The following is a 25,526-nucleotide window of genomic DNA, read 5'->3' on the forward strand; positions in this document are numbered from 1 at the left end:
CCTGCTGCTCCCAAAATCCCCATAGTAGGGGTATTTGGAGACCTTCTCTTGGACAAGTTCTTGTTATTGCTTGGGAGAGCCTATTTTGCTCGACAGTCGTTCATATCGGTGTCTTTGGGTCTCTTTTGGCTCATTTCCCTGCATCACTTGCTGTGGGTTAGTGCTGCAGCCATTGGGTTCCTCAGCTCACTTGTTGCCTCTTGTGGTTCGCTATTATAATTGAATTATTCGACTTTGGCCCCTGCACTTATTTATCTGGAAATTAAGCAATGAATGACCTGATGACCTGTTCCAGAGTAGAAGTTGACATGCCCCTAGAGATAGGTAGGCTGCATGATCTGCAAGGAACCTTCCTCCTCTCTTAGCAGACTCACCGCAGACAGTCATGGGTGGTGCAATAGGCTTCAATAGTTTCACATCATATGTCTTGCACTTTTGAGAACGACATTACCATCATGGTCCTGAACAGGATTATTTTCTCTGGTCTCAGCTGGTCTCAGCTTTTTAAATCACTCATACAGCCCTGTGTGTTCCCTTCTTCCTAGCAAACATTTAGATGAGTTGCACCAACATAAGTTGAGCCTTTCTTCACATTTTAAGACATAGATGCGCACAAGAAGCTAACTTTTTTTCTGTCTTTTTGTGTAATGCCTCATTTCAAAGCAGCCTCACTCGTTTTAAGGAAGTTGCTAGTGTGAAATGTGAAAAAAGGACTTCCTGAAAGCAGAAGACTTGAAATTGGTTTGCAGAAGTAGATGCTCTCGTATCTGACATCATTTCACAAGCCGCAGCGCGTAGCACGCTAGCGGGCAAGTGGTTAGTCTTTGGGTTGCGGAGGAAGCTGCGCCTTGGCTGATAACTGGGCTTCGCGACGTATGTGCGCTGTTTCTCTATTTTCTCATGAAAGTTTGCCATAAGTTGTTGGTAGAGACCAGCATTCACTCTATTTCTGCATGCCCATGTTATTTGTAGGGATTCAGCTAATTTCCTGATAAGACCATGGGTCTTACTCCCAAGCTCCTTCTCGTGGTGGTGTTCCTGCTTGAGGGCCAGAGAGTCAATGTGAAAGGTAAGTGGCAACTGTCCTTCATCCTCTCCACTCCTGTTTTTTAATGTTTTGACTTTATAGATCATGTCGCCGATTATAGGAGCTTTTCCTGTGGTGCAGCATTTATAGCTGGATGTGTGTAAATGCTCTGAAAGAATGTATTTGACATAACACATTAAAGCTGAGGTGAATTGCACTGTTGAACTATTCATTAGAAAGTTAGCATTTCTTTTAGTTAAAAAACACACACATTCTTGAACAAACGTTTACAGGGAAAAACACAGACCAAAATGTTTGGCCTCCTTAGCACTTCTCCTCTAGCCATCCTAGTTCCATTTGTTCATATTTATTCTATTTTCACAAAATACAATGTCTGCTTTGGAAATCTTGAAAGTTCATAATACAGCTGTAACTTTTATAAGTATTCTCGTTACAATGAAAAGAGGTTACCCCTTAGTAATTATTTTACACTCTTCTAATATTTAGTCAGGGTTTCACATGAGAATGCATAACTATCTTTCATCAGGGTGTGTGTGAGTTGCATTACGTATAATCATCAACCAGTTTAATTAAAAGTTTGACCTGTTGAGCAATCAAGGATATAATACTGAAGAACGTACTACTTTTAAGCATCTTACTTGAAAAAAGAAAATTATATTTGTGCAGAGAAATTTACTATATTTTAATTTGTATGACATTGAAAGAACTCACTAGACTATAAAGGTGATTTTCTGATTGACTTTTTGCATTTTCGACTCAAGTGGAAAATGTTCAAAATGTCATGAATGCACAGTTGTTAAAACACTTAAAATACATTGTTAGAAATAATGCAAAGATGCCAATTTGATTTCGAACAAAGCAAATCTCTGGCTCCTCTAAGGCCGTCTGCAGAATAACGAATTGTTCTGAGAGATTGGAACCCTGTCCAGATCAATGTCAATTTCATTGGTTGAAATGAACATGCCCAGTGATGCAAATTTACCATTTCATTAGCAAATGTCAGTACGAGGTTTGTACAAAATTGCCTGGTACTCGTGCTAATTTGACCGATAATTTGTGTGATGTGGCAGGCTACATACCACTTTCATTTGAATAAATCTGCATATTTGATTCTCAGACCCGAAGCAGGTTGACTGCGAATGCTGCAAGCTGATTTCTGTGTTTGACTAAGTCGGATATACATTTTGATCGATATTGATAATGCAAACAATATAATGAGGATATATGGAATGTTAACTATGTCATTAAACATTACTGTCTCTCAATGAAACCAAACACGTAGGGGAGGTCTAAATCGATTGTTTGATTGTATTTAACCAATTTAGAAGGGTGGCCATGCAGGACGGAATTTGATTAATACAGTGAGCATTAATAGACGGAGAAGACAGTAAGTCACTCACGGCTGCCGACATCTTAGTTTCAAAATAGTGGCGTGTTTAAAATGGTTTCATAAAGGATGAACTAAGACAAGAAGTGGGCTGTTGCCTTCACTCTGTCTCTGTCCTACGGACACACAGACACACCCCACACCTTCATCAATTGGCAAATAAAAGAGATGGGCAGCATCGACCTTTGAAAGCGCATGTGACAAAAAATATATTTTTTATAACAGGACCGGAAATGTCAATTTTAGCAGGAGCTAATTTGTAGGAAGCTTCTTGTTTTCAGCAGCGGCTCTTTTTGGACGGGGCTGATTGCCAAACAGAGATTTCTAAATCCTCACTAACTTAAAATCGGAAGCGCAGAACAATTTAAAGTAGAACACATCTAGAGGGAGTGTTTTTCATTTTTTGATTAAATGAATTAAAGGTACAAGGAGGCTGGAAGTACGAAGAATTGAATACAAGTCTTCTCAGTGTTGATAAGAGGCATGAAAAAGAGAATATATTTAGTTTTGTACTGGAGAGATACTGACCATTTGAAAAGTTTTTTCTTTTTTAGTTTTTATTTTACCAAACACAATATCACCGCTTCTTCTTCTTACATGTTTAAATAACTTTGCTTTTGTTTCATAAATAGGAGACATGCAGATGAACAGTATATTATGCTATTCAATTATCGCTGTGTGTAGGCACTACCTACACACAGCGATAATTAAATAGCATAATAACTCGCATGACTTGTTGCCCTTCTCCTCCCTCAGCAATACACAGTGCTTAATTTGAGCCAGTGGTTGCAAGTGGGACCCACCAGCTCCTTCTCTTTTTTGGGACCGGCGCTTATTTTTCCTCTACAGACTTTGATCTAGAAAGAGGAAAAAAACAAAATAGGGGAAAAGAAGGAGGAAGAGAAAGATGTAAAAAACCTTGATAAAGGGAGAAAGCAGGGATGTAAAAGAACCTGTAAGAGTCAAATAAAGAAGCAGAGAGTGTGGGGTGGTGGAGTAAAGAGGACTGAGGTAGAATCATGTCTATATAGCCTTGGAATACCCTGACCGTTGATAGTGCCGTTGCAGGGATCTGAGCGAAACTTTGGACCCCAGCAGTTATTCTTTCAAAAGTAAGCACTGAATAGCATATTACATTCTACACATCTGCATGTATGGTTTATGCCATGGCATTTATTCATGTTTATTTGTACAAAAAGAGATTTAATCAAAAACAGGACACAAGAGGTTTCATTTGTGCATTAAGGTTAAATTACATTGAAGAGTTCTTCTGACCATTATAAGGAGGGTAGTCTCCGTGTGCAGAACTATTGTAGTCTGTAATCTGTGAAGCAAACAATTGTGTTTTTCTCATATCTAGTTTGCAGTGCTGTTGTAATAAATTGGAATTCGACCTCTGCACTGTAGTATTACATGTGTGAATGTTCGTTTATTAATACAGTTGCTCAGGTGTTATTTAGCCACTTTTTATTCAGTGCTATGTCATAAGCACGATTATTGAAGCAATTAAACAACTTCTCTACTATTAGGGCAGGTTTAGTGGCCATCATAAGGAACTGTACAAGGGCTTTGCATAACATTGGGTATCACGGCACATACTCGACAGCATTTTTGCTCTATTTGCAACAGTAACCTACGGTGAGAGAGGCATCATAGTAGAGAAGTGTGGCTCAATGGTTAGAGCGGCAGACCCTGATGCAGTAGTCTGGCCGGGACCAGGGTTCAATTCCTGCCTCAGCGGGTCTCGGGTTCAATTTCCTCGGACCTGATAATTCTCGCTTCGGTGCCTATTCTAATCATGAGTCCCACTCTGCACCTCTGGGCAATAGCTTGCTTAATCTCTACAACGGCCCCAACAACGCTGAGGATGCCTGACTTCACCTTGGGTATGCCCAGGAGTGGGCTCCTCACAGGGAAAGGCCAGGAAGGGTTCCTCGGTGGTATTCGTACAAGCGCCGAGACGCCTACGGGTAGTCGTGCGCTATACAAGTGCGTAATCATTTCATTTCATCAATAGCTAGGGTTGCTGATACATGAGGTTAATACTGGGCATGGTGTACATCCAGAAATGAAGAGGCAAGGTTTCAGAATGGAAAGCTAGGTGTGGGAGTACAGCAAAGTCTGAAGGGTAGCCTTTAGTCGTCCAAGTCTTCTACCAATTTCTCATTCCTACGAAAAAGTCTCAAATATATTTCTACAGCATGCTATACCTTTAGAGGCCAGATGTACGATGCATTTTTGCGGTCACAAAGTACCCATCAGACCATTTGCTAGCGGCAAAATGCATTCCCAAGTGTACGGACCCTATTTTCGAGTCGGCAACCTATGGCTGACTCACAAAATAAGGTGTGCAAGTCGCTATTAGGAAGGGACGTGCCAAGGACATCCCTTCCTAACAGCGAGTCGCACTGGTATGTAGGAATGTTTTGTGACAGCAAATGCAGCCGCAGAACATTTTCAGCTTACCACCAATTTCAAATTGGCAGTAAGCCATTCTCGAATGGACCAATGCTCAACCTGAAAAAATGAAAAGAAAACTTTTCATTTTTATTTTTGAAAAGCATCCGGTTTTCCTTTAAGGAAAATGGCTGCATTAAAAAAGGTGCTTTATTTAAAAAGCAGCAGTCATAGAACTAGTGGCCTGCTGACCCGAGCAAGCTACAGTCCCTCTGAGAGTCAACCATTCACAATGGGTCGCAAATTGCGACCTACCTCATGAATATTAATGAGACCAGTCCCTTGCCACCCATTTAGGAATTGTAAGCAGTATCTCAGACACTGTTGTACATCAGGTTTTGTGAGTCGCAAACCTTGATGGTCATACATCTGGCCCTAAATCCCTTACACATTCTTCGAACTGTGAGATCTCAAGTTCAACTATCTTAGTGTGATTAGGAAGACCATTCCCACCTGCCTTGCTTTCTTTAACATTTGTGTTTATTTGAGTTTAGCACGGAAGGGAGATACAGTGAATAAGCAGTCCTCTGTAGAACAAGAGTGCTTATATAACATTTCAAGAATGTGAATCAAAAGCATGGTAATACTTTTGGGGAAACATATTCCGAAGAGATAATAAAACAAGGATCTTAAGGCAACACTTTTTATGCAATTGATTCTTCTACTAAGGTCTATTTCATTGGGAACAATAGCCTTCCTGTAGGTAGAGCACCGCTTATTCTTTATTTCAGTCCCACAATCCTCCTCCTCCCACTTCACCTATACCACCAGCAGTCACCTTACATGACTATTACTCAGAGGCCCAAAAAGAAGATGAACTTTGTAAGAGCAGTTTATTTGTTGAATACCTTGACATTGTTAGTGAATGTATTCTAAGGGGCCGCATTATGTAAAGGGCATATTTTTCCTGTTTGCACCATGGTGCACCTTTAACTAGGAGCGCCAGACACAAACAGGGACAGCGTGCCCTACTGCAAATAAGGTGCTTCCTCCAGGGTAGCCGCAAACTCGAGGTGTTCACTAGATGCTGTGCATTACTGAAAGGCAGACTGGCTATTTGAAACAGGTTATCCATCTTTCCTTTACAAGCTGCAGTTTTGCATTCATTACAAAATGGGACAGAGATCATCATGCAGGATGGTGAAGTGAACGACCACACCCGCTAGCAGGGGAATGTCTGAGGGAGTTCCCCCTAGCTAAGCCGCTGGAGGCACACTAACTGTGCACCACCTCTTTGTGGCACACAGTCTGTGTACCTTCACATATCCTCTTTGTCTCTATACCCCAAACCATAATACAGCTAGGGCACAGAAGCAAAGTTTTTGTCTCATTTGCATGGGGCCACAATGTGATTCAAATCAGGGAATGCCCTGTTAGGATAGCTGTAGAGATACATGTGCTGAGGGGATGCAGAAAATGGGCACGCACCCCCATTGTGATGGCAAGCACTGCATAAAATGGCCACAGGGGCTGTAAACAGTATGGTACAGTGTCAAGTTGCACTGCGGTGCACCTTTAACTTGGTTTGCTTGGTGTAAACAGGGACATTGTGCCCTATTTCTAATAATGTGCTGCCCTCACTGCTGCTGTGAACTTGCTCTGACCCAAGGGAGCTCAGTAGCGAAAAACAGGCTGCCTGATTAAAGTGGCTGTTCTGCCTTTCACAGTGCAGGCAGCACCCAGCCAGCACTTTCAAGGGGTCAGAGACTTCCCTGCATGTAAGTGCAGCAAGTGATTGAACCCACTTGCAGAAAGAAATCTGGAGGGTCTATGGGACTCCCTCCCTACTCCAGAGGAGCACCCTCGGGGAGCATCAATGACTGTGTGCACCATCCCTTGGTGATGCACAATCAGTGCGTCCCCTGCCATCCTCTTTGACTATGCGTCCATGTCCATAATATGTCACTAGTGTAGAGGCAAGGGCCCTCATTTACAATATTTTGGCATAGTGCAGCGCCGTAAGACTTCCTGCTGCGCTGCCCTAAATTAAAAGAAAAGGGCAGGAATGTGCTGTATCTATGAGATACGCGCACTCCCGTACACTTTCACAGTGCTGGCACATAAATGTCTTCCATGTGCCAATGCAGGTACCTTTGCACCATTGCTCAAGGGTGTCTGCGTTTAAACCAGGTTGTTTTTGTGGTTTAAGGGACATCTTCCCACACAAATACAGCCCTTATGCTACCGCCGGGAAGTCATTGGCTTTTGACGGATTCCCAGGTTAGCAGCATTTAGTAAATCTAGGAATGCCTTGGGTGTTACGTGGGATCACCTACCATCACACCCATTGCATGCCACCCCATCACAGTGTGAGACAACGCAGTGACTTGCACTGCCTTGTCTGTCACCATATCTACGAGGCCATAAAAAGCCACACAGGGTAGCTTTATGTGGCCTCGCAGATATTGATAAGCCCAGTGCATCTCTGGAACATAATACAAAGTGATATTTCAGTGGCTCACTGGGCTTGTAAATAAGACCCAAAGTGTTTCTCTCAGTTGCACAGGGGCCTGCCCCAATGCAAATAAAGGAATACCTCTTTAGGTTAGCTTCTGTACTACATCTGCACTGGAACAATATGCATTGCAAAAAGGGCCGTACAAGCACTTGTGGCCCCTTGTGTTATACCAAAGTGCCCGAAGTGATGGTAGGGCCTATAAATATCAGAAGCAGCCTTGCAAAATTGAGAAGTCTCCTAGTGGGGCATCCATTTTAAAGGGTGGTCTAATTTTGAGCTTTTTTTGTCTGTTCCCACTGGTGAGATGCTGGTTTGATCTGGAAGGCAAATTTGAGTCTGTTGCAAAGCGTGTTAAGTTGAGACAATCAAGTTTGATACCCTTACAAAAACTGGATGAGTTCCTTGTACAGACCCTGACCATATGTCCCTTAGAGATAGATGGTGATAGCTTCATCCAGGAATCCACTTCAGGTTATGATTCAGTCTATCTCTGCGGTCTTCTAAGTTCATTGTGTTATGTCAAAACAGTACAACAAATCTGTCTGACTGAGCATAGGTAGAACCAGTAATGAGTAGATAGCTCTCTGTGTTTCAGTGAGCCTGTTGGAAACAAAACCAACTTCTCCCAGTTCATTCTAAGGCTGGATAATGGTCTAGAAGAGTTAAGAGTATCATGAAACAGATCCACGGTCCGTGTCGAGTTCACCAAATATGCCAAGATGTCATCTGCCTTTGGCGATACAATATGCCAAGATGTCATCTACGTTTACCAATACAGTATGCTAAGATGTCATCTGCGTTTAGCAATACAGTATGCTTCCACTTCCTATTCAGATTGTTGTGGCTGTCATTTTGTTTCTCAATAGGCACAAAAGTGGGTCCACTGCCAAGTGGCAGTCGGCATCCTTGCCTTGTATCTCACTAGTATTCCCCGGTATCAGGCTTATCACTGTTTCTGGCAAATGCTTTAGTGTATCAGAGTTTAAACTAAGCCATTAATTTGGGGTCACAGTTTATCCAAAGTAGAACTTGCAAAGTTTGTTTCTAGACTAAGGTTGCTGAATGTCTTTTCAGTGTCAAAGAATTCTAAAGAACTCCTCCTCCCTGTTTGAGTTTATATCTCCTCAATAACATCCACTAGTCATCTGTCAGCCTGGCCATGACTACAGAAATTGAGCTGAAATACTCACAAGTTTACCTACAGAAATGTAGGTAAATCATGAATATTTGTCAATATCTGATCCATAATTAGACTGAAAAGTTGCTGTGGGATTTGGGAGACCATTCAAACTTATTTAAAACCCACAGAGTAGTGCGGGCAACATAGGTGAGTTTAGTCATTTTTTGTTTACTTACAGTGTCCACTACTTTAACTGCCAAAACGTTGCTTCGTGGGTAGACAATATTTGTATTCTAATTTTTATATTGCTCTCACAAGAAATATAGACATAGAGAAAGGAGAATATTCTATAGTATGACTCAAGTATGATACTTGCTATAGTGCTTTAAACATAGAATGTTGACTAAAACCAATAAAAAATGACATTTCGTGACAAAACACCAGGCAAATGTGTAACACTCACATTCATAATGTAAACAGAGAAGACTGTCATTCCTCTAAGTTTAGGACACTCAAGCAAGTGCTACAAAAATAAAAACAGTATAGACTTGGTGCTCAAGGCCCAAAGTAGTGGGCCAAATTGTAGGGCACGGCCCATACAAATGGAATGTCTGCTCTGCTGTGATTGAAAAACCTATAAAGAAATGATGCACTTCCTCATGGTGACTGGATTTCCTCTAAAGCGCGACAAAACTAATATTGCCTCAACCTACATAAACATTTTAGTGAATTGGTGTTGAATTGCCTATCTTGATTGCCCAGGCCTGATTGTTACAGCACTGATGGGAATAAAATGCTTAACAGGGAGGACAATGTCTCAAAATACATTTTTCACAAATTTCAAAATCAAGCTTAGCTTAGCAAACAGTAGGTTATCATGAGGTTCTATACAAAATAGAATTGAATATGGTACAGTATATGTAAGAAATCTGCATTTTCTGCATGGTCAGCCGGGATTTTTCGCCTTTGCTGGACCATATTTCTGTTTCCTGTGTTTAGACCTCTGTTCATTTTATCCTTGCTATCTAATAGTAAAGCGCCTGTACTTGCCAACTAGTAGTAAAGTGCCTGTGCTGCTCATTTAAACATGATTGAATTGGCCTTTTGCTAACAGGTATATTTACTGTGCAGATATGTCCCTAGTACATGATGTACAAAGTGTACCCAGGGCCTGGAAGTTAAGTGCCTAGTCGAATGCAACACCTATTTTGCCATCCACTAGAGTGGCAAAGCATCCATGGTGTTAGGCCTACCATGTGTTACCTGGCTGCTGTAGTGCAACCTGTTCAAATAACTCTTTTTGAAATCTAAAAACCTCCCTTTTACATATTAATAGGTCACCCCAATATAGGCCTTATAGTCCTAAGTTAGAGTGTATTTAGAGTGTATGGAATTTAAAGGTAGGACATGTAGGAAATTAATATTACCATGTCAGAAAACCCTAAAAGCTATTTCCATGTGGAAGGCCTTGATGTCCTATGTCAAAACTAGCGTACCATTTAAAACACTAACACTGTATCTCAGGAATGGGACCAGCTAGAAAAACAATGAAGCCACTATTTTTTTTAACATCCAATTCAATTTTGATGTTGGATTTTAAATAAATATTAAGGAAAAGTAACTTTTAGAAAAGTACTCTTTACCTGGCTGAACTATGGGAAGGCTTATTAGCAAAAGCCAGTGCTCACTGTCAGCCTGTGCTCCACCTTGAATATGTGTGAAAAATAAGCTGATCTGAATTGGCAGAAATTACTCCTCTGAACTCCACAGAATAGTCAGAGCAGAGACTGTGGACAATGTTTATGATACTACAGTGTAAAATCTTGTTTGACAGATCTGTTGAGCCACATGTAACATTTGAGCCACCCTTGAAAGAAATTCCAGAAATTGACATCTATGTGGGGTGTTGAAACAGACTGATAGACATTCTTTGCAATAGCGGGCGGTGTCCTTGCAAAGTGGTGGGCGGGGGGATGGGGAGACTGGGCGCAACAGACAACCAAGCAATTATTTTTAAAAATAACTTACCTATCCCTATCACGCTCCTCTCTGGCTCCGTGCACTGCAGGCACGCTGCTCTCATGCTGAGAGCAGCATCAGAATTGGCCAGAGCGCTCTGAATTTGCGCTCCCAGGTGACTGGGAGCCTGTGCCTGCTGTCTCCAACCTGGCAACGCAGCTTTGATTGGAGACAGCTTCGGTGCACATGGCGTTTTGGCTGTTATGAAACGACCAGCCAAACTGTCATGTGCACTGGCAACATTGTGCCTACCACTCCCCCTCTGCCTGTCATCCCCATGGCCCTGCCTCCTAGACACAATGCTACATAGAAAAAAAATTATAATAAACACTGACTTATTATTGTTTTATTTTTCATTTTGTTGCCTTCTGGCGAAGGTGGCGATGCAGATTATTTGCCCTTGTCATTTGCTTATAAATAAACCCCGATTTCTTTTAAAATCACTGTTTTTAACTTCTGGGTACATTTTTCAAAGGAGGACTTGCCATTATATCTATGCGGCCTAAACAAAAAAAGTGCAATTAATAATAGTAAAATATTGGGAGTTAGCATATAAAAAACTAAAAGAGCTTTGAATGCGCAACTTATATGGGCTATGATATTAAATGTTTTTCAATGGATTTTAGGCTGTTTTCTTTCCTTAAATCGTTCATACTGGCAGTTGGAATCGGATTCATAAATTGTCTGAATACAAGTGCCTAAAAATCCTGGAAGAGCCCTGATGTTATTGTCCAACGGATGAATCTTTCTGCACTAGACTGATTGCAGAACAGAAAATGAGATACCATGTATTTCCCAAGGACAACATTCCTGATTGGCTGCTAGCCAAAGACCAAATACAGTTCAAGATCATGTACCTCGCATTTAAATGCATCATCAGCCCTGCTGCAGTGCCCCATGAATAATACGTTTTTTCACAAGGATCTATACACCTCTTTGGTCAAATGAATTGCACATGATCCATATCCACAAAACTTTAAAGCTGCAAAGACAGAAACATCACTAACTAAACTCATAAGCCCTGGAACATCTTTCATACCAAATGTCCAAAGTCAACCAAGGCTCATCCTATTCAGAAACTCCCTGAAAACCTTCTTCTAAACCAAACCTTGATAGCAGAAGACAATGTAGAGCAGGACTTTCCAGTTCCATGGCAAGCATGACATTGTCCTAGATACGTCCCCTGGTTGTTATCGCCCCCAAAACCATTACCCTCAAGTTTCTTCTCTACATTATCTATTTCCAAGTTTTGTGTGCCTTACTCCTATTTTATTGTCTTCAGCAGGAGGACCGCCTTGTGTAGGAGCACATTTTTGGACAACTCTGTTTTTTTCCAATTTCTAGTGTTCATGTAAGAAGCCACTGAAAATAAATACAATTAAAGTAAATGAGGCTCACATTAACAGGAATTCTGTTGAACACACAGTGTAGTTGTTCCCTACAATAGCTGCATGAACCCATACTGGGGTTTGGAGTGTTTTTGTTTCCTTATTTGGTTCGATTGTTACTTCATTTGAGAGTGGACCAATTTTACTTTCATAGTTATTGAAGCCATTGCTTAATAACTCCCTTGAAGCTACAGTTCAAGATGCCCATACCGGCCATTACATCTCCCAGCGATTCCACATAGCTGGTAAAGAACGTGGGAGCAAACATTGACACTGGGTTACTCAAAAGTCAATGGAGAGGGAATATGTACTAGAGGGCCTAATTAAGACATGTCTGCTAACAAGTGTGTTTCTGCTAACCTAGATTTAATTTACTAATGAATTTATTAGCATACATTATTTAGTCATGGAAAACCCTTAGTGTTTTGGGCCCTAAAATCATCCATTCAGAAGAGAGGACAACCAGTCAATACCTTGCCCTTATAGAGCCATTTGGGCAGCAAAGGTGTTATCCAGTGCCTCACGATTGACCGCATCCAAAACAGCTGGAAGTTATAGAGAGCCAGTATACCTGCCAGTGACTAATTTGTAAACGAATAAGTATTGAGGCCCAAAGATTTCTCAGTAGCCTGCTTTCAACATTGTTGAATGTGGGGGTTGTTCAATACCAAAACTGACTAGTCTTGTTTGCACCTCATGCCACTTCCATACACCTCCCTATACTCTCTAGCTCTATTTATCACACTTTAGGGACTTTTTATCATACTTACAAAGACTTTTTAATCTATTCCTTAACCCTTTGTCACTGCTTTGATTTATTCCTCTTCCTCCATCTTTGTGCTTTTTCTGCCTTTTTTTCTCTCTTGCTCTTAGTCGAAGTCGGATGTAAGTTCCATTCCCCCAAACTGAGTGCTGGTGAGCAACATCTGCAACCACTGTTTAAAATTAGGGCCTTTCAATATTCCACAACAGTAATGGAAGCAAATAAATATGTTGGGAGGTTTCCTGCTTGTTGCACTTTTCCATCCTATTAAATAATAAAAGATTCAGACAAAGGAATAACACAATGATAAACTATTCTTACGAGATTTCTGGATCTTGCAATGAATTGCTATGCCACATTGAATATATTTCCTAAATGTCACAGATCATGTGGGCAACTGATCACAACAGGATAGGCCCAACTTTTTTTCTCCAGCTTCTATCCCACCTACAAATCTTTAATTTTTGATTTTGGAGAGAAAAAGCCAGAGAGAAGAAAGCCTTGCTTTAACATGCAATTGTCAAAATCATTCGAAATGGAAATCGATCAATGCAGAGACTTATTCAATGTCCAGTTCACTAAAATACGTATTAAAATTGTACACTGAAAACATATGAGCGTCTATAAATGTTTCTCTTCCCTAAAAACATAAATAATAATCAGCACACCTAGGGATATTATCACGCATTTTTCTGAGTGAAATTTGAAACTCCATACACTAAGCTGGAAAAACATGCTGAAAAGAGGATACAGCTTCCATATTTCTTGGGCTAATGCTGCAGAACAACATTGGATTCTAAATGTATGTATGGCAATACATCGGTTCTAACAATGGCAAGACAATGGTGATTAGTGAATGGCGATAACCGTGATTGGTGATAATGGTGATAGAAGAATGTTGATCAGTCTGTAGTGATGATGGTGTTTTGTAAATGGTGCTAATGGTGATAGGTGCCAGAGACTAGTGGTAATGATGTAGGAGAACTCTGATAATGGTGGCTAGGGAATGACAATGAGGGTGCTAGGTCATTTGTTCCAATGATGAATGAGGAATGGGCATAATGGTGTTTAGTGAATGGTGACATTGGTGATTATTACATCAAATATATTTCCTTTTAACTTTCTAGCTCTATACTTCGTCAACTATTTAGCAGGTTTATTTCTTCCACTACATGTCTCCAACAGTACTGGAGAAAAACAACCAACCGAGACCTCACAGTGAACACTAGTGAGATACATTTGCACACAAAGAACACAAATGAAGGTTATTTGCATTTTAATTGGTAAACCTGAAAATATGACTTCATGCAGTCCTTTTGGAATTTCAGAATATACCTATTTTCTGCATTCAAAATCTTCTAAGGTTTGTTCTGGGCAATTACAACTGCACCTCTCTTGTGCCCCTGTGTTCTCAAATTGCTTTTAACTTCATAAGGCCACCAATATCCTGTAATCTAGCCTGAACATGTTAACAGAATCTGCTTTCTCTGGAGATTGTTAGATTTGTTTTTTAATTCAGTACAGCAATCCATATATGGTCCTAACAAAAGTAAATGATAACAAAATATATGGCATCTTTGTCAGCTTGACACTTGCTTCATGACTAATATCTACTTTTAAATTTCAAACGTGTTGATATGCACTTTTCAAAGTGTTAGATGTGCGATAAACATGGGTTTAGAATCTTCTCAGCTCTCCACCCTGATGACAGTACCATTAGTGAAATAAGAGACAAGTCAGTTGTCATATGCACCCTATATGTGGCCTAGACTCCCATGATACATGGTCAACATTATAGTCTATACAAATCAAACATTATGCTTTTTGTACAGCACACACGCTGAACTCTCGTATTTAAAGATGCTCAGATGTGATAATGTAGAAAATGGAGGCTTGGTAAAATATAATATTTTTCTAAGATCACACAATTAGGTCAAGTGGCGGCACCAAGATTGATCCCAGGCTTTCTGATTCCATACTGTATAATTTAGTGGTTCAGCTCTCTAGCTCAGCTATCTCTGCCTCTCTCTCCTGTTTCACCTCAAAGGTTAATGTTTTGTCTTTAATCTAGGCACATGGCGTTAGAGATTGAGAAGCAGGCAGAATCCACACAAAAGCTTGACTCATTTTGGGATCGAGGGTCAAAGAGCACCTCGAGCTGAGCCGGAGTGAGGCATCTGGCTCAGTCCTGGCTTGACCTTTCAGTGTCTTGCTCAGTTGTACTTAATTTGTGTTGGTGTGTTTCTGGGCTCGGCATGGGCAATTATTTACAAACACAGAGACTTTATTATGAAAGTCCACCCTATAGTGGCACAGTCTGACTTTTTATAAGTCCAGCAAAGTGTTTCACAGTTCCATATGATTATAAAATAACATAATGAGCTAGTGCTTCTACTCCATTCTCACAACTCAAGGTTGCTTGAAATGGTGCAACATGTCTCACAACAGTGATTGTGTAGATAATCATTTGGGTCAAAAAGACATGATACCACCTCACAGTTGAGTTCAGTGCTTTGCACAATCTGGGACCCTAAAATCCCTAGATCTTGAGTCTGCATTTGATCAGTTTGAAATCTCACTAAGTAAACAAGTGTGCCAAGGCTGCTCAAATAATCCTTTTGGGTGTACAATAGGGTGTTCATTTTTGGACAAATCGTTGGCGTCTGCCACATGCGGCCTTGTGTAGAATGTGAAGAACTTTGAACACAATCCGCGTGCCCCCTGTGAAATACCATAGCATTTTCAGGACTGACTTTATGTCATAGTATAGAAAAAGTGCCAGCAAGGGATTTTGCTTAAAGGTATTTATCACAGATGACAGATTGTTTGTTGCATACCTATATGTATATCTGTTCCAATTCAATTGGTGTCTGAAGCATTACTTATGAAGCTACTTTAGTAGACAATGAAAAGAAGAGAAAAGCAACACGGGAAACTTTTATATCAAAAAGTATTTTCTTTTATATAGGTTATTAAACAAAATTCATAGGGTACAAATAAGAATTAATCATAACTCATACAAATGAACAAGAAAATACAGACCATAGTTCATTTGTGAACAAAAGTCCAAACCAATGCAATTAAAAAACAAATGACTCCTATTTTGCCAAAATGAAGATCACTTGTGTAATAAAGAGAAGATAAGGAAATTAACTTTGTCATCGACGTTTCGGTCTTGTATGGAATAATTCTTTCAGACCATCTTCAGGACTAAAAGATGGTCTAGTGGAATACATTATTAAGCAAGTGATAGGATTGACCGTTTTTGATGATCCGTTTTTGAGCAAGAAGTGGATTTGAGTTCTGTCCTCGCCTGATACTGCTGTAAATACTTGGATATGGAGGGACCCATTAATATTGAAGAGCAAAGAGAATGAATGCTTCCCTTGTCACATTCCACAAGATAAAATTATGAGACAATTATTCTGTTCACCCAAGCATAATCTGCTTGGGATTGGAGAGGAAGAAAGTTTCCTCTCCAGGGTGAATTACCACTGATATTATGTCAGATCCTTTTTTACCGTTTTTGAAATCTCACTGGAAAGCTACACAGATCACCTAACACGTCACATTTCTCTATGACTGTTGAGATCTCAATAGAACGGGGCATCAAGCAAAGATGAACAATTTTTAATTGTTTTATAAATGATGTTGTAAAAACATCAATGAACCTTGAATTAGATGTGCCAAAAATAAACAAAGTGCCAACACCATTACTAAGCTTTGCGGATGATGTGGTGCTAATGGCCCAAACTGAGTTCAGAACGTACCATCTTCTGGCAGGTTTTGAGTGACATTTGTACCTCTAGAAGCCTTACCATCAACATTGGGGAAACCAAGTACACGGTTCTTAACCCAAAAAAGGACATTGGCGTGACCTTTAGGGTTTATAATAAGCCATTGGATCCTGCGACCATCTATGACTATCTGGTGATTCATCTGGATTGTAAACTTCTGTGGGCTCCTCAGTTGTCCAAGAGTAATACTGTTCTGGCCGAGCAGTTTGGTGCAGTAAGGAGAGTTGCAAAATCATGTGGAAAACGTTTGATAGATTCAGATATGCTGGCGTATAGAATGAAAGCCAGGGCAGCCAGCATATGTGGCTTTGAGATTTGAGGATATAGAAAACCTCCTTCTGTTCAAATCACAGAGAACAACTTCTATGACAGTTCCTGAATTTGCCTCATGCAACGCCAATGGATACCCTGAGAGCAGACTTGGGCATTGAAAAAATAGAGGACTATATTGCTCTAGTACTGTTAAAGTATTGGATTCGTATTTGGTCTAAAGAGGAGCTTAGTTCGTCTAGACTTACACAATCTGATATTACGAAGAACCAAAACTGTTACTCACTACCCTGGTTTTGCCCATCAAATGTTATTTATAATATTGGACTAGTAGACCTCTGGCTTTGCCCAGAAATACTACCAAGGCTAGTTTTGATTTGAAAATTAACACTTATTGTTTTTTTTCTTCTGAGATTTGTATAGCGCAAACTTGACCCAAAGGTATCAGAGCGCTTCACATGAGCACCAATTACATTACACAAGGACAGATTAATTTATTTTTTTAGGCATGGGAGATTAAGTGATTAGCCCAGAATCACAGGATGTCTTAAGCATCATTGCCAAGACTCGAACCTGGTTCCCCAAATTTGAGATTGACCGCTCTAGCCCGTTAAGCCACATCAATTAAAGACAAGTTGTGCAAGTCAACTTCTAAAAGGTTTTATGGTATTCAAACAGTACCGCGGGTCCAAACATTTTTGGGATGAAATTTTCCCAGTGGAAAAGAGATGTCTTTACTTAAAATTCCAATTGGGTACTTTTAGGGTTGCTTCAGTAATTAAAAGATGGTCATCAAACTTCTGATGAGTAAGCAGACCTGTGCTGATGCTCTTTGGGAGGTTCAGAAACAATTATCCAACAGACAAAAAAACATTTTTGAAACCACATAAGTTCATACTGCTTGGAAGATAAGAATATGAGCTCAGGAAATCTTGGTTATATTCCTAACGCTGTACTTAAACTCAAAGGGATAGATGAACAGTAGACCTTTCTTAATTTTTTAAGTCATCTTTGCATCATAACCAGCGATTCCCTAAGCGTTTACAATGCCCCAAGCAAGAAACTGCTACAAACGTAATTTACTCTCTCCTAGCTTGATCTTGCAAAACGTATAATTCGGTTTTTCTGAGATATTTCACTGAGGAAAGTCCATTTCCTTGCTGCTATTTAGTGTAATAATATATTGACTATCTAATGGGTTAACACTGAGGGCAGAACTAGCAGGCTTGCATCTTATGCTCACAAGTCTTCCTAAAGCCTCAAGCAAGCGATTGATCCGAACTTAGGGGCATATTATCAAGACAGGCGATACAATTATCTCCCTTTTTTCGGCAGAGAACTGCCGCTAGAACAGCGATAATGGGCTTGATAATATGCTCTATGGAATTCCAATTGAAGCCCCTGTTAGATGTCCTTCACATTTAACATGGGCTTCAATTGGAATTCCATAGAGCATATTATCAAGCCCATTATCTCCGTTTTAGTGGCTGTTATCTGCCGCTAAAACAGCAATAATTGTATTGCCTGTCTTGATAATATGCCCCATAATTAACTCTCGCCTAGATCCACATGCTAAAAATATATAATGAGGTCTTTCCTGAGCTATTTCAACGCAGAAAGGTTTTTTCCTGCTTCTTATGTAGTGAAATAACATGATGACTGTTTGAGGGGTTAATACAGAGGAAAGTACTAATGCACTTGCACTTTGTACTTATACAAATAATAGCACTTGCACTTTATCTCAGATAGTCTGAGATATTCTATAGGGAAAATTCCTTTTCCTTGTTGCTATTTAGTGCAATATTATGTTGACTATCCAAGAGGTTAACAGGGAGGATAGGACTAACACACTTGCACTTGATGCCTGCATGCTTTTATAATGCCCAAACAAGTGCCTGTTCTGAACTTAATTAACTCTCTCTGAGATTAATGATTGTAAAAACATGTCATGTGGTCTTTCCTGAAATATTTCAACGGAGAAAGTTGATTCCTGCTGCCGATTTAGTGCAATAACATGATGATTATTTGAGGGGTTAATATCGCGGAAAGTACTAATGCACTTGCACTTTATACTTCTATAATAACAGCTTTTAAGTATCCTTCATCACTTAACTAGTATTTGCACTATGGGGTATCGTAATGGTCTGGACTGGAATTTAGTCGTAAATATTTTGTGACTTTAAAGCTAACTGTGAATTGTAAACCTAAAGGTTGTGTTTTATTGTGCTGGTAATTGTTATGGCATATTTTGGCTGTGACCAAAAAAGATTTTGACTTTGACTATAACAAGAGTCCAGGACTACTGAATATTTTTAGGTTCTAACATTGACAGCCCCTAACTGGGGTTCGGCTTTTGAGAATAAATTGAAAGGTTGAGGGCATCTCTGGGTAATTATGGCGGAATATGCCATTTTGCACAATGTATCCAAAACCAAGATTCTCCCTATGTATGCAGGTCGGGCCTTAACACCAAGCCACTCATAAGGAAATAAAACTTGACATTTGAAGCCGCATTTGACTCACATTCCCTTCCACACTGATGTGCATTTCAAAAGAAAGACAATGACGTCATCTAGTACTTAGATAGTAGACTTTGAAGCCACCTAAAACTATGAATTCTAGAACATTCTGAGCTGCTAATAGCGAGCCTGTTGTAAGTGATCCCTGTGGAAAAAGCAGACTGCAAGAAAAAAAACACAAAACAGGGCCTCCTTCCATTGAATCATTTTAAATGGGTATCTTTTCAATGAACTGTACAGCAACATAATTTAAAAATGTACTTCGAATTTATAAAAAAGTCATTCATGTCACTCAAGGAGTCAGAAGAAATGCCTCTGATCAGAAAAGAGGTAGTGGAGAACCGGTAAGATGCCCAGGGCAGACTTAGGACAGAGAAGTGTCTGGGCTCGAATTACGAGTAAAGATAGGTTCGGTTGCACAAGCTCAGACAATGGAGATTAAAGAAGAAGTCTCGGATATTAGAAACGAAGGTGTGAAGACAGAGCAAGCTGCCCAAGGTCAAACATGTAGGGCCATATTATCAAGAATGGGCGATAACATTATCTCCACTTTGGCGGCAGGAAACTGCTGCTAAAGCGGCGATAAGGGGCTTGATAATATGTCCTAGAGAATTCCAATAGAAGCCCAGGTTCTCGCGGGAAGGGCATCAAACCTAGGCTTCTATTGGAATTCTCTAGGACATATTATCAAGCCCCTTATTGCCGCTTTAGCGGCAGTTTCCTGCCATTAAATTGGTGATAATGTTATGCCCGTTCTTGATAATATGGCCCGTAGTTTGCAGAAGTGTCTTAAATCAGAAAAGAAGAAGTGGAGATAGAGTAAGTTGCCCAAGTTCCGAGTAAGCTCCTAGCCTTATGCCATTACGCACATTAAACCACACTTTCTGCTCTGTAAGTAGGTCTCAACAATTCTAAAGGAACTCTCAGCTGATGCTGTGTGTCCCGGGGAAGAGTTCTCACCTTGGAGTGCAGTCATGGCAGCCTCTTGTGAAAATTGATTGAGGCGTAGGACACCCCCCTATCACCTCCCAAATGCAAATGTTTACATCTACATAATTCACTCGGCACTGGTGATTGCTGTGTCTGCTGCAAACGCCTACGACAAGCCACATGCCTGCCTCCCCAGGCATTATCTGTTCCAAGGGTGTATTAAGAATATGTTGTGTTTTTGAAAAACAAAAACATAGAAGTAGGACTACAATTTCACATCAACCGAGTAGCTGAAAATGACTTAAGTGATACTGCTCGCCAAGATGGAAAACACAGAGAGTAAAGGCACTAACAGGAATTCAATGCATATTTTACATGCAGTATCATCCGTTTTAACCCTTTGGCTGTATCGAACGTTCAGCTCCAGTGCTGAACGTTCGAAAAACGGGTGGAGCAGCATCGGCCAACGGACGTGCGCAGCACTACCAAGGTAGTGCTCGCAACGACCGTTGGCCGACGGCAGCAGCCAACGGGTTAACTAAACTCCTTTTTTTCTGGGAGCTGCTAATTACTTGTGCACATGAACACTAGCAAACTTGCTTCCCTCTGTGTTCAGTCAATCCTCTTTAAAAACAGGAATATTGGCTACATTTACTGACATTTGCTGGGATACATATGGTGAAAAAAGGGCCACTTGGTCATTGTAGCTCCACTCAATGTAATGCATAGGAGTATGCACAATTTTTTATGACGCAAGCAAAAACTTGTGTAAATCATGCAGATTTTGTGTAATTTCTGCATTATTCTCACTTATGCTGCTTGCATCATTTTCACTCTTTAGAAACTTGGTCTGGGCGGAAAGTCTCTTACGGGAAATGCAAAACAGGAGATTTGCCAAAGCCACATGGGCAGTGCTAGCAACGTTCACGATGCGACTTTAGAAACTTTCAAAATTCTACAGACATTGTACTGATATTGCTTACTGTAGGAAAGTAGGATCTGTTCTTATGGTTACCCCCACCTTTTGCTTGATATGATGCTGTTTTTGACTAGTCGACTGGGATTCTGCTAATCAGGACCCCAGTCTATATGCTTTCTCCCTAAATTGTTGTGTTCAGTACTTAGGTACATCCCAGATTGGATGATGGGTACCCTTGTAAGTCCCTAGTCTATGGTACCCATGTACCCAGGGCATAGGTCCCCTATGGGCTGCAGCATGTATTATGTCACCCATGAGAGACCATTCAAAATGGAACTACAGGCCTGCCATTGCAGTCTGTGTAAGTTGGTGCATGCACCACTTCCTAAAGATATAGTTTTACTATATCTAAGGATCACTGCACTTAAAACCTATACATCACCCCTACGGCCGGCCTTTTGTAATTCTGAGGGCAGAGTGCTTGGTTCCTAAGTGAGAGGGTGCCCCTGCATGAGCAGGACAGCCCTGCAGCCTACGAAGTCTATTCTCCCAGGTTGTCAGTAAAGCAGCAATATACTATATAGAGGGGCACCAGGTAATTACGCGATGACCATCTTGAAAACGGCTGCAAAGAATCCTATCATGTTTGGTATCAAAAATGTTAGAATCATACCCCCACACCGTAAATGGTGTGGGGGTATGATTCAAAGCACGGGCAGAGCCCTCCGTTAAGCTCTCAGTGTTCCAGGTGCCAACTTTCTTGTCCCGGACAGCACAAAATGATTACTGCCAACCAGAGACACAATTCTGCCCTCTTGCTGTTGAGCCAAGCTCGAGCAGAGAAAGGTGGAACAATAGATGTGACCACTTCCGAGACAGGATTTAGTGTATTCGAACCGGGTGTGTGCGTTTTCTAGTGCCTGAAAGTCTGCATGAGGGGCACATTTGGTGTCCCTGTGCATAGTCCAGTTCAAACAGCTCTAGCGCGCAACTGGACAAAGGACATGGGCGTAAACTCCCGCTTGTCCGGACCCTCCCCTGGGAGTGTCCCCTGAATCTTCCTAACCATTCCCTCAGGGTACTTAAGGGATTACCTGGGTGTAGGTCCCTAGATTTGTCATTGGATATGATTCAGAACTGAAACCACTGCACTTCAACCATCTGGGCACTCTGGACTTCATTGGACTTTGTTTGGGCCTGACTTCGTCTCCCTTCCAGTATGCTGCATTGTCTGTGCCTGCGCATTATACAGGAACCACCAAGGCCTGTGAAGCATCAAGGACAACCAATGTAATCTCCCTTGGAGTGAAGGAGTCACTCCCTTGCATTCGCAGGCACCTCAACATTGCTGACCGATCTGCTGATCCCAAGCTCCTGCAGACTCCGAGGAGTTCAACAACACTGCTTCATTTGAGCCGGTGCTTTCCAGTGCTCGGCACCAGAACTTAAATGTCAGCACCGGGGCCTATGACAGTCTGCCACAAGGTGGTGCTGTCTGGCTATTTTAGAGACAACAACAGCAACAGTTAATTATTACCTCAATATGCATTTCAAATGAATATTACCTGCCACCCAAGCCATTCAAATAGCTTTGGGGGCCTAAAATAGTCTGAATTGTCACACATTTCTAGGAGTGTAAATGTTAGTACTTGTGTTGTTACTATTAATGGCAGGACTGGCAGGGGCAATGTGTGGCACAAGGTGCAGTGGCCTCCAGACAAGAGCCATGGCGCATATTTTTTTGCAGATTAACCACTGGACACAGGTGGTGATTATCTATGTCTCCCAAGCCCCGAGCTGTCCTCTCACCGAGTTTCAGGTTAGAATCCTTTGTGGGGGCTGCATTAACCGAACCCTTGTGCACCACATTCTTTTGCAAGTGCATGTGCTTGTTTGTAACTCTGTGACAAGTGCATTGGGCTCCAAGTAGCCCCAGTCTCCGGCAACCTCTTTCGCCAAGATCTTCAGCCACACCACCTCATGGGCACCGTGGCCTGCTCCTTTTGGTGAGCTGCTCAAGGTCCTCTTGCTACTCCTGTGCCTCCATAGGAATCAATGTAATGCGATTCCTTATTTGCGATTCGCAATTAAGGAATCGCAAATAAGGAAAATTAAGAAATCGCAAAAACTTTTGCAATTTCTTGATGCATTGCCGTTTGCGATTCCTTAATTGCGATTCCTTAATTTTCGCAATTAAGGAATCACAAACGGCACCAATGATGCATGTACCTGTAAGCCTGTAGGCTGCTCTCTATAGCTATCACTTAGACAACTTTCTAAGGTTGTCTAAAACCTCTTAAATCACCATAAGGGTTGTCTGGACTGGTGTAAGATGCCCACTTACATTAGTGGACATCATATACCAGGCCAGCTTCTCACACTTACCTTTTGTATATGAAGGCAAATATTTCTGTTACAGTTTTCACCCCTGCCTCAGCGAAATTTAAGTAGCACCTGTAATTCTGACCAAATCATGCACATAAAGCACAAACTAAGTTGCAATTTCGGGAACCCCTAGCTTAACAGAACGTGCATTTATTTCTAGCAGTCAGTGCCTAATTTGAGCTGGTGAGTGCCGGTGGGTGGGGGGGCATCAGCACTTATTTTTGGGGACCAGCTGTTATTTTTCCATATGCAAAATTTACTGAGTGCAAGACAGGGACAAACACACAGATCGGAAAGACAAAGGAAGAAAAAGACGGTAAAACATCATTAACAAAAATCAGGTACTTGCCAGAGCAAAGAAAAGGGACAGGGAGTGTCTGGTAGTGGATTAAAGACTATTGACCTTAGTATTCGGAGCTCCTACAATTTTAAGTGCACTAGCCGTGGGCTTCTGAGCAGAGCTTGAGGCACCGGCACTCTTTGTTTCACAAATTAAGCAGTCCTAGCAGTACATTTATCTACAGAGCGTTAGGCGAAGGGCATAGTCCAGACATGGGAGCCGTTTCACTCCCTCCCCAACCACGGCAGTCACCTGTGGTTTCGTATAAAGCAACCTAAATTAACTCTAAATGAAAAGACAAAAGCTTGCATCAAAGGGAATAGGCATGTTTTTGGCAGAGCTGTGACAATATCAGCAGTGCTCAACACAAGGAGATGATAGACGGAGCGATGAAACTTTTCAGACACTCCCCCCAGTCACAGATCTGGGTTGAATCCATCATCATTCTTTAGCTCTCTTCGCCACCTCCTTTCAGACCCAGCCATATGCAAATCAGTCTTGATCCTGTGCCTCATGGAAACAGTAAAGCCCAAACTGCCAAGCCAGGTCTCCCCTGAACCGGAAACAAGCATCCTGGACCCGGTATCTGGTTAACACCCATCATCAGCCAGGCGAGCTTGAATCCAGTGGCAAAGTGAGCAAGGGACCCATGTCTGGGCTTACCCTGCCAACTTAGGGCTAACAAAGCAAACACAAGGCGATGATGGATGGAGCGCTGAAACTTTTCAGACACTCACCCCCAGTCACAGATCTCGGTTGAATCCATCATCATTCTTTAGCTCATTTTGCCACCTCAGTTCAGACCCAGCCGTATGCAAATCAGTCTTGCCCTGTGCCTCAAGGCAACAGTCCAGCCCAAACTGCCAAGCCAGGTCTTCCCTGAACCGGATATAAGCACCCTGGGAACGGTTTCTGGGTAACAAAAATATCAGCAGTGGGCTAGTCAAAGAGCATTTGCATTACATTTTTTAGGAGGTCCTATTTTCAATAACTGAATATTTATATTGAAGCTCTAAAATGCAGGACATACCTTACCTTCCTTCAGTTCTCAGCTGATCATCAGTTTTCTAACCTTGGCTGGTATACTGTGATCCCCCTGCCCCTCTGTCAGATCTTAGTTCTGTTTTGGACCCCATGTCTGACCTTGGATGCCTCAGTGCAGTGAATAGGCTAGTTCCTCTAACTCGCCTCAGATCTGACTCAAACTTCATATTTTACCTGGTCCAATTACATATTTTCCCTTTCTTAGCCATATACTACCACTTGAAATTCAAACACACACACACACACACACACACAACACACACCCACACACACACACACACGCACACACACACACACACACACATATATATATATATATATATATATATATATATATATATATATATATATATATATATATATATACACATATATATATATATATTCCAAACAATGCGCCCTTACGCTCAGGATATGCACTCCACAATGTTCCTTCCACATTCATGGATTTTTAGCCTCTCTGCAGCATGTTTGCCTTGTGTCCCTCAATTGGCAATGATACTCGACGCGTTTCGAGGCAGACGCCTCTTCATCATGAGTTTCAAACGCTTCTGTGAGCAGTCCATGATTAAGAGGCGGATCTTCGAAACGCGTCGGACGGACATGTTTTAATTTGAAGACATTGGCAATGTATGCTGCCTCGAGGTAATCACTGTTGGAGGCGTCGTGAGTGCACGCCTGA

The 25,526-nt window shown here is 41.3% G+C and overlaps 1 protein-coding gene across 4 annotated transcripts in view; it reads left to right on the forward strand.

The window, feature by feature from the left end:
* The first annotated feature begins 740 nt into the window (after positions 1–740).
* Positions 741–25,526, forward strand: part of PTPRC (protein tyrosine phosphatase receptor type C) — a 644,370-nt gene continuing 619,584 nt past the window's right edge. For 3 of the 4 annotated variants that reach the window (XM_086957664.1, XM_086957674.1, XM_086957690.1), the window contains exons 1-2: positions 764–873; positions 973–1,069. In XM_086957664.1, the coding sequence (XP_086813790.1) occupies positions 1,000–1,069 (70 nt within the window). In that variant the 5' untranslated portion in view covers positions 764–873; positions 973–999. Of the gene's footprint in view, positions 874–972; positions 1,070–25,526 lie in introns of all 4 variants that reach the window. The other variant, XM_086957682.1, reaches the window with a different exon arrangement.

The sequence above is a fragment of the Lissotriton vulgaris genome, chromosome 1_1 (assembly GCF_964263255.1).
Source record: "Lissotriton vulgaris chromosome 1_1, aLisVul1.2, whole genome shotgun sequence".
In the NCBI taxonomy this organism is placed as follows: Eukaryota; Metazoa; Chordata; class Amphibia; order Caudata; family Salamandridae; genus Lissotriton; species Lissotriton vulgaris.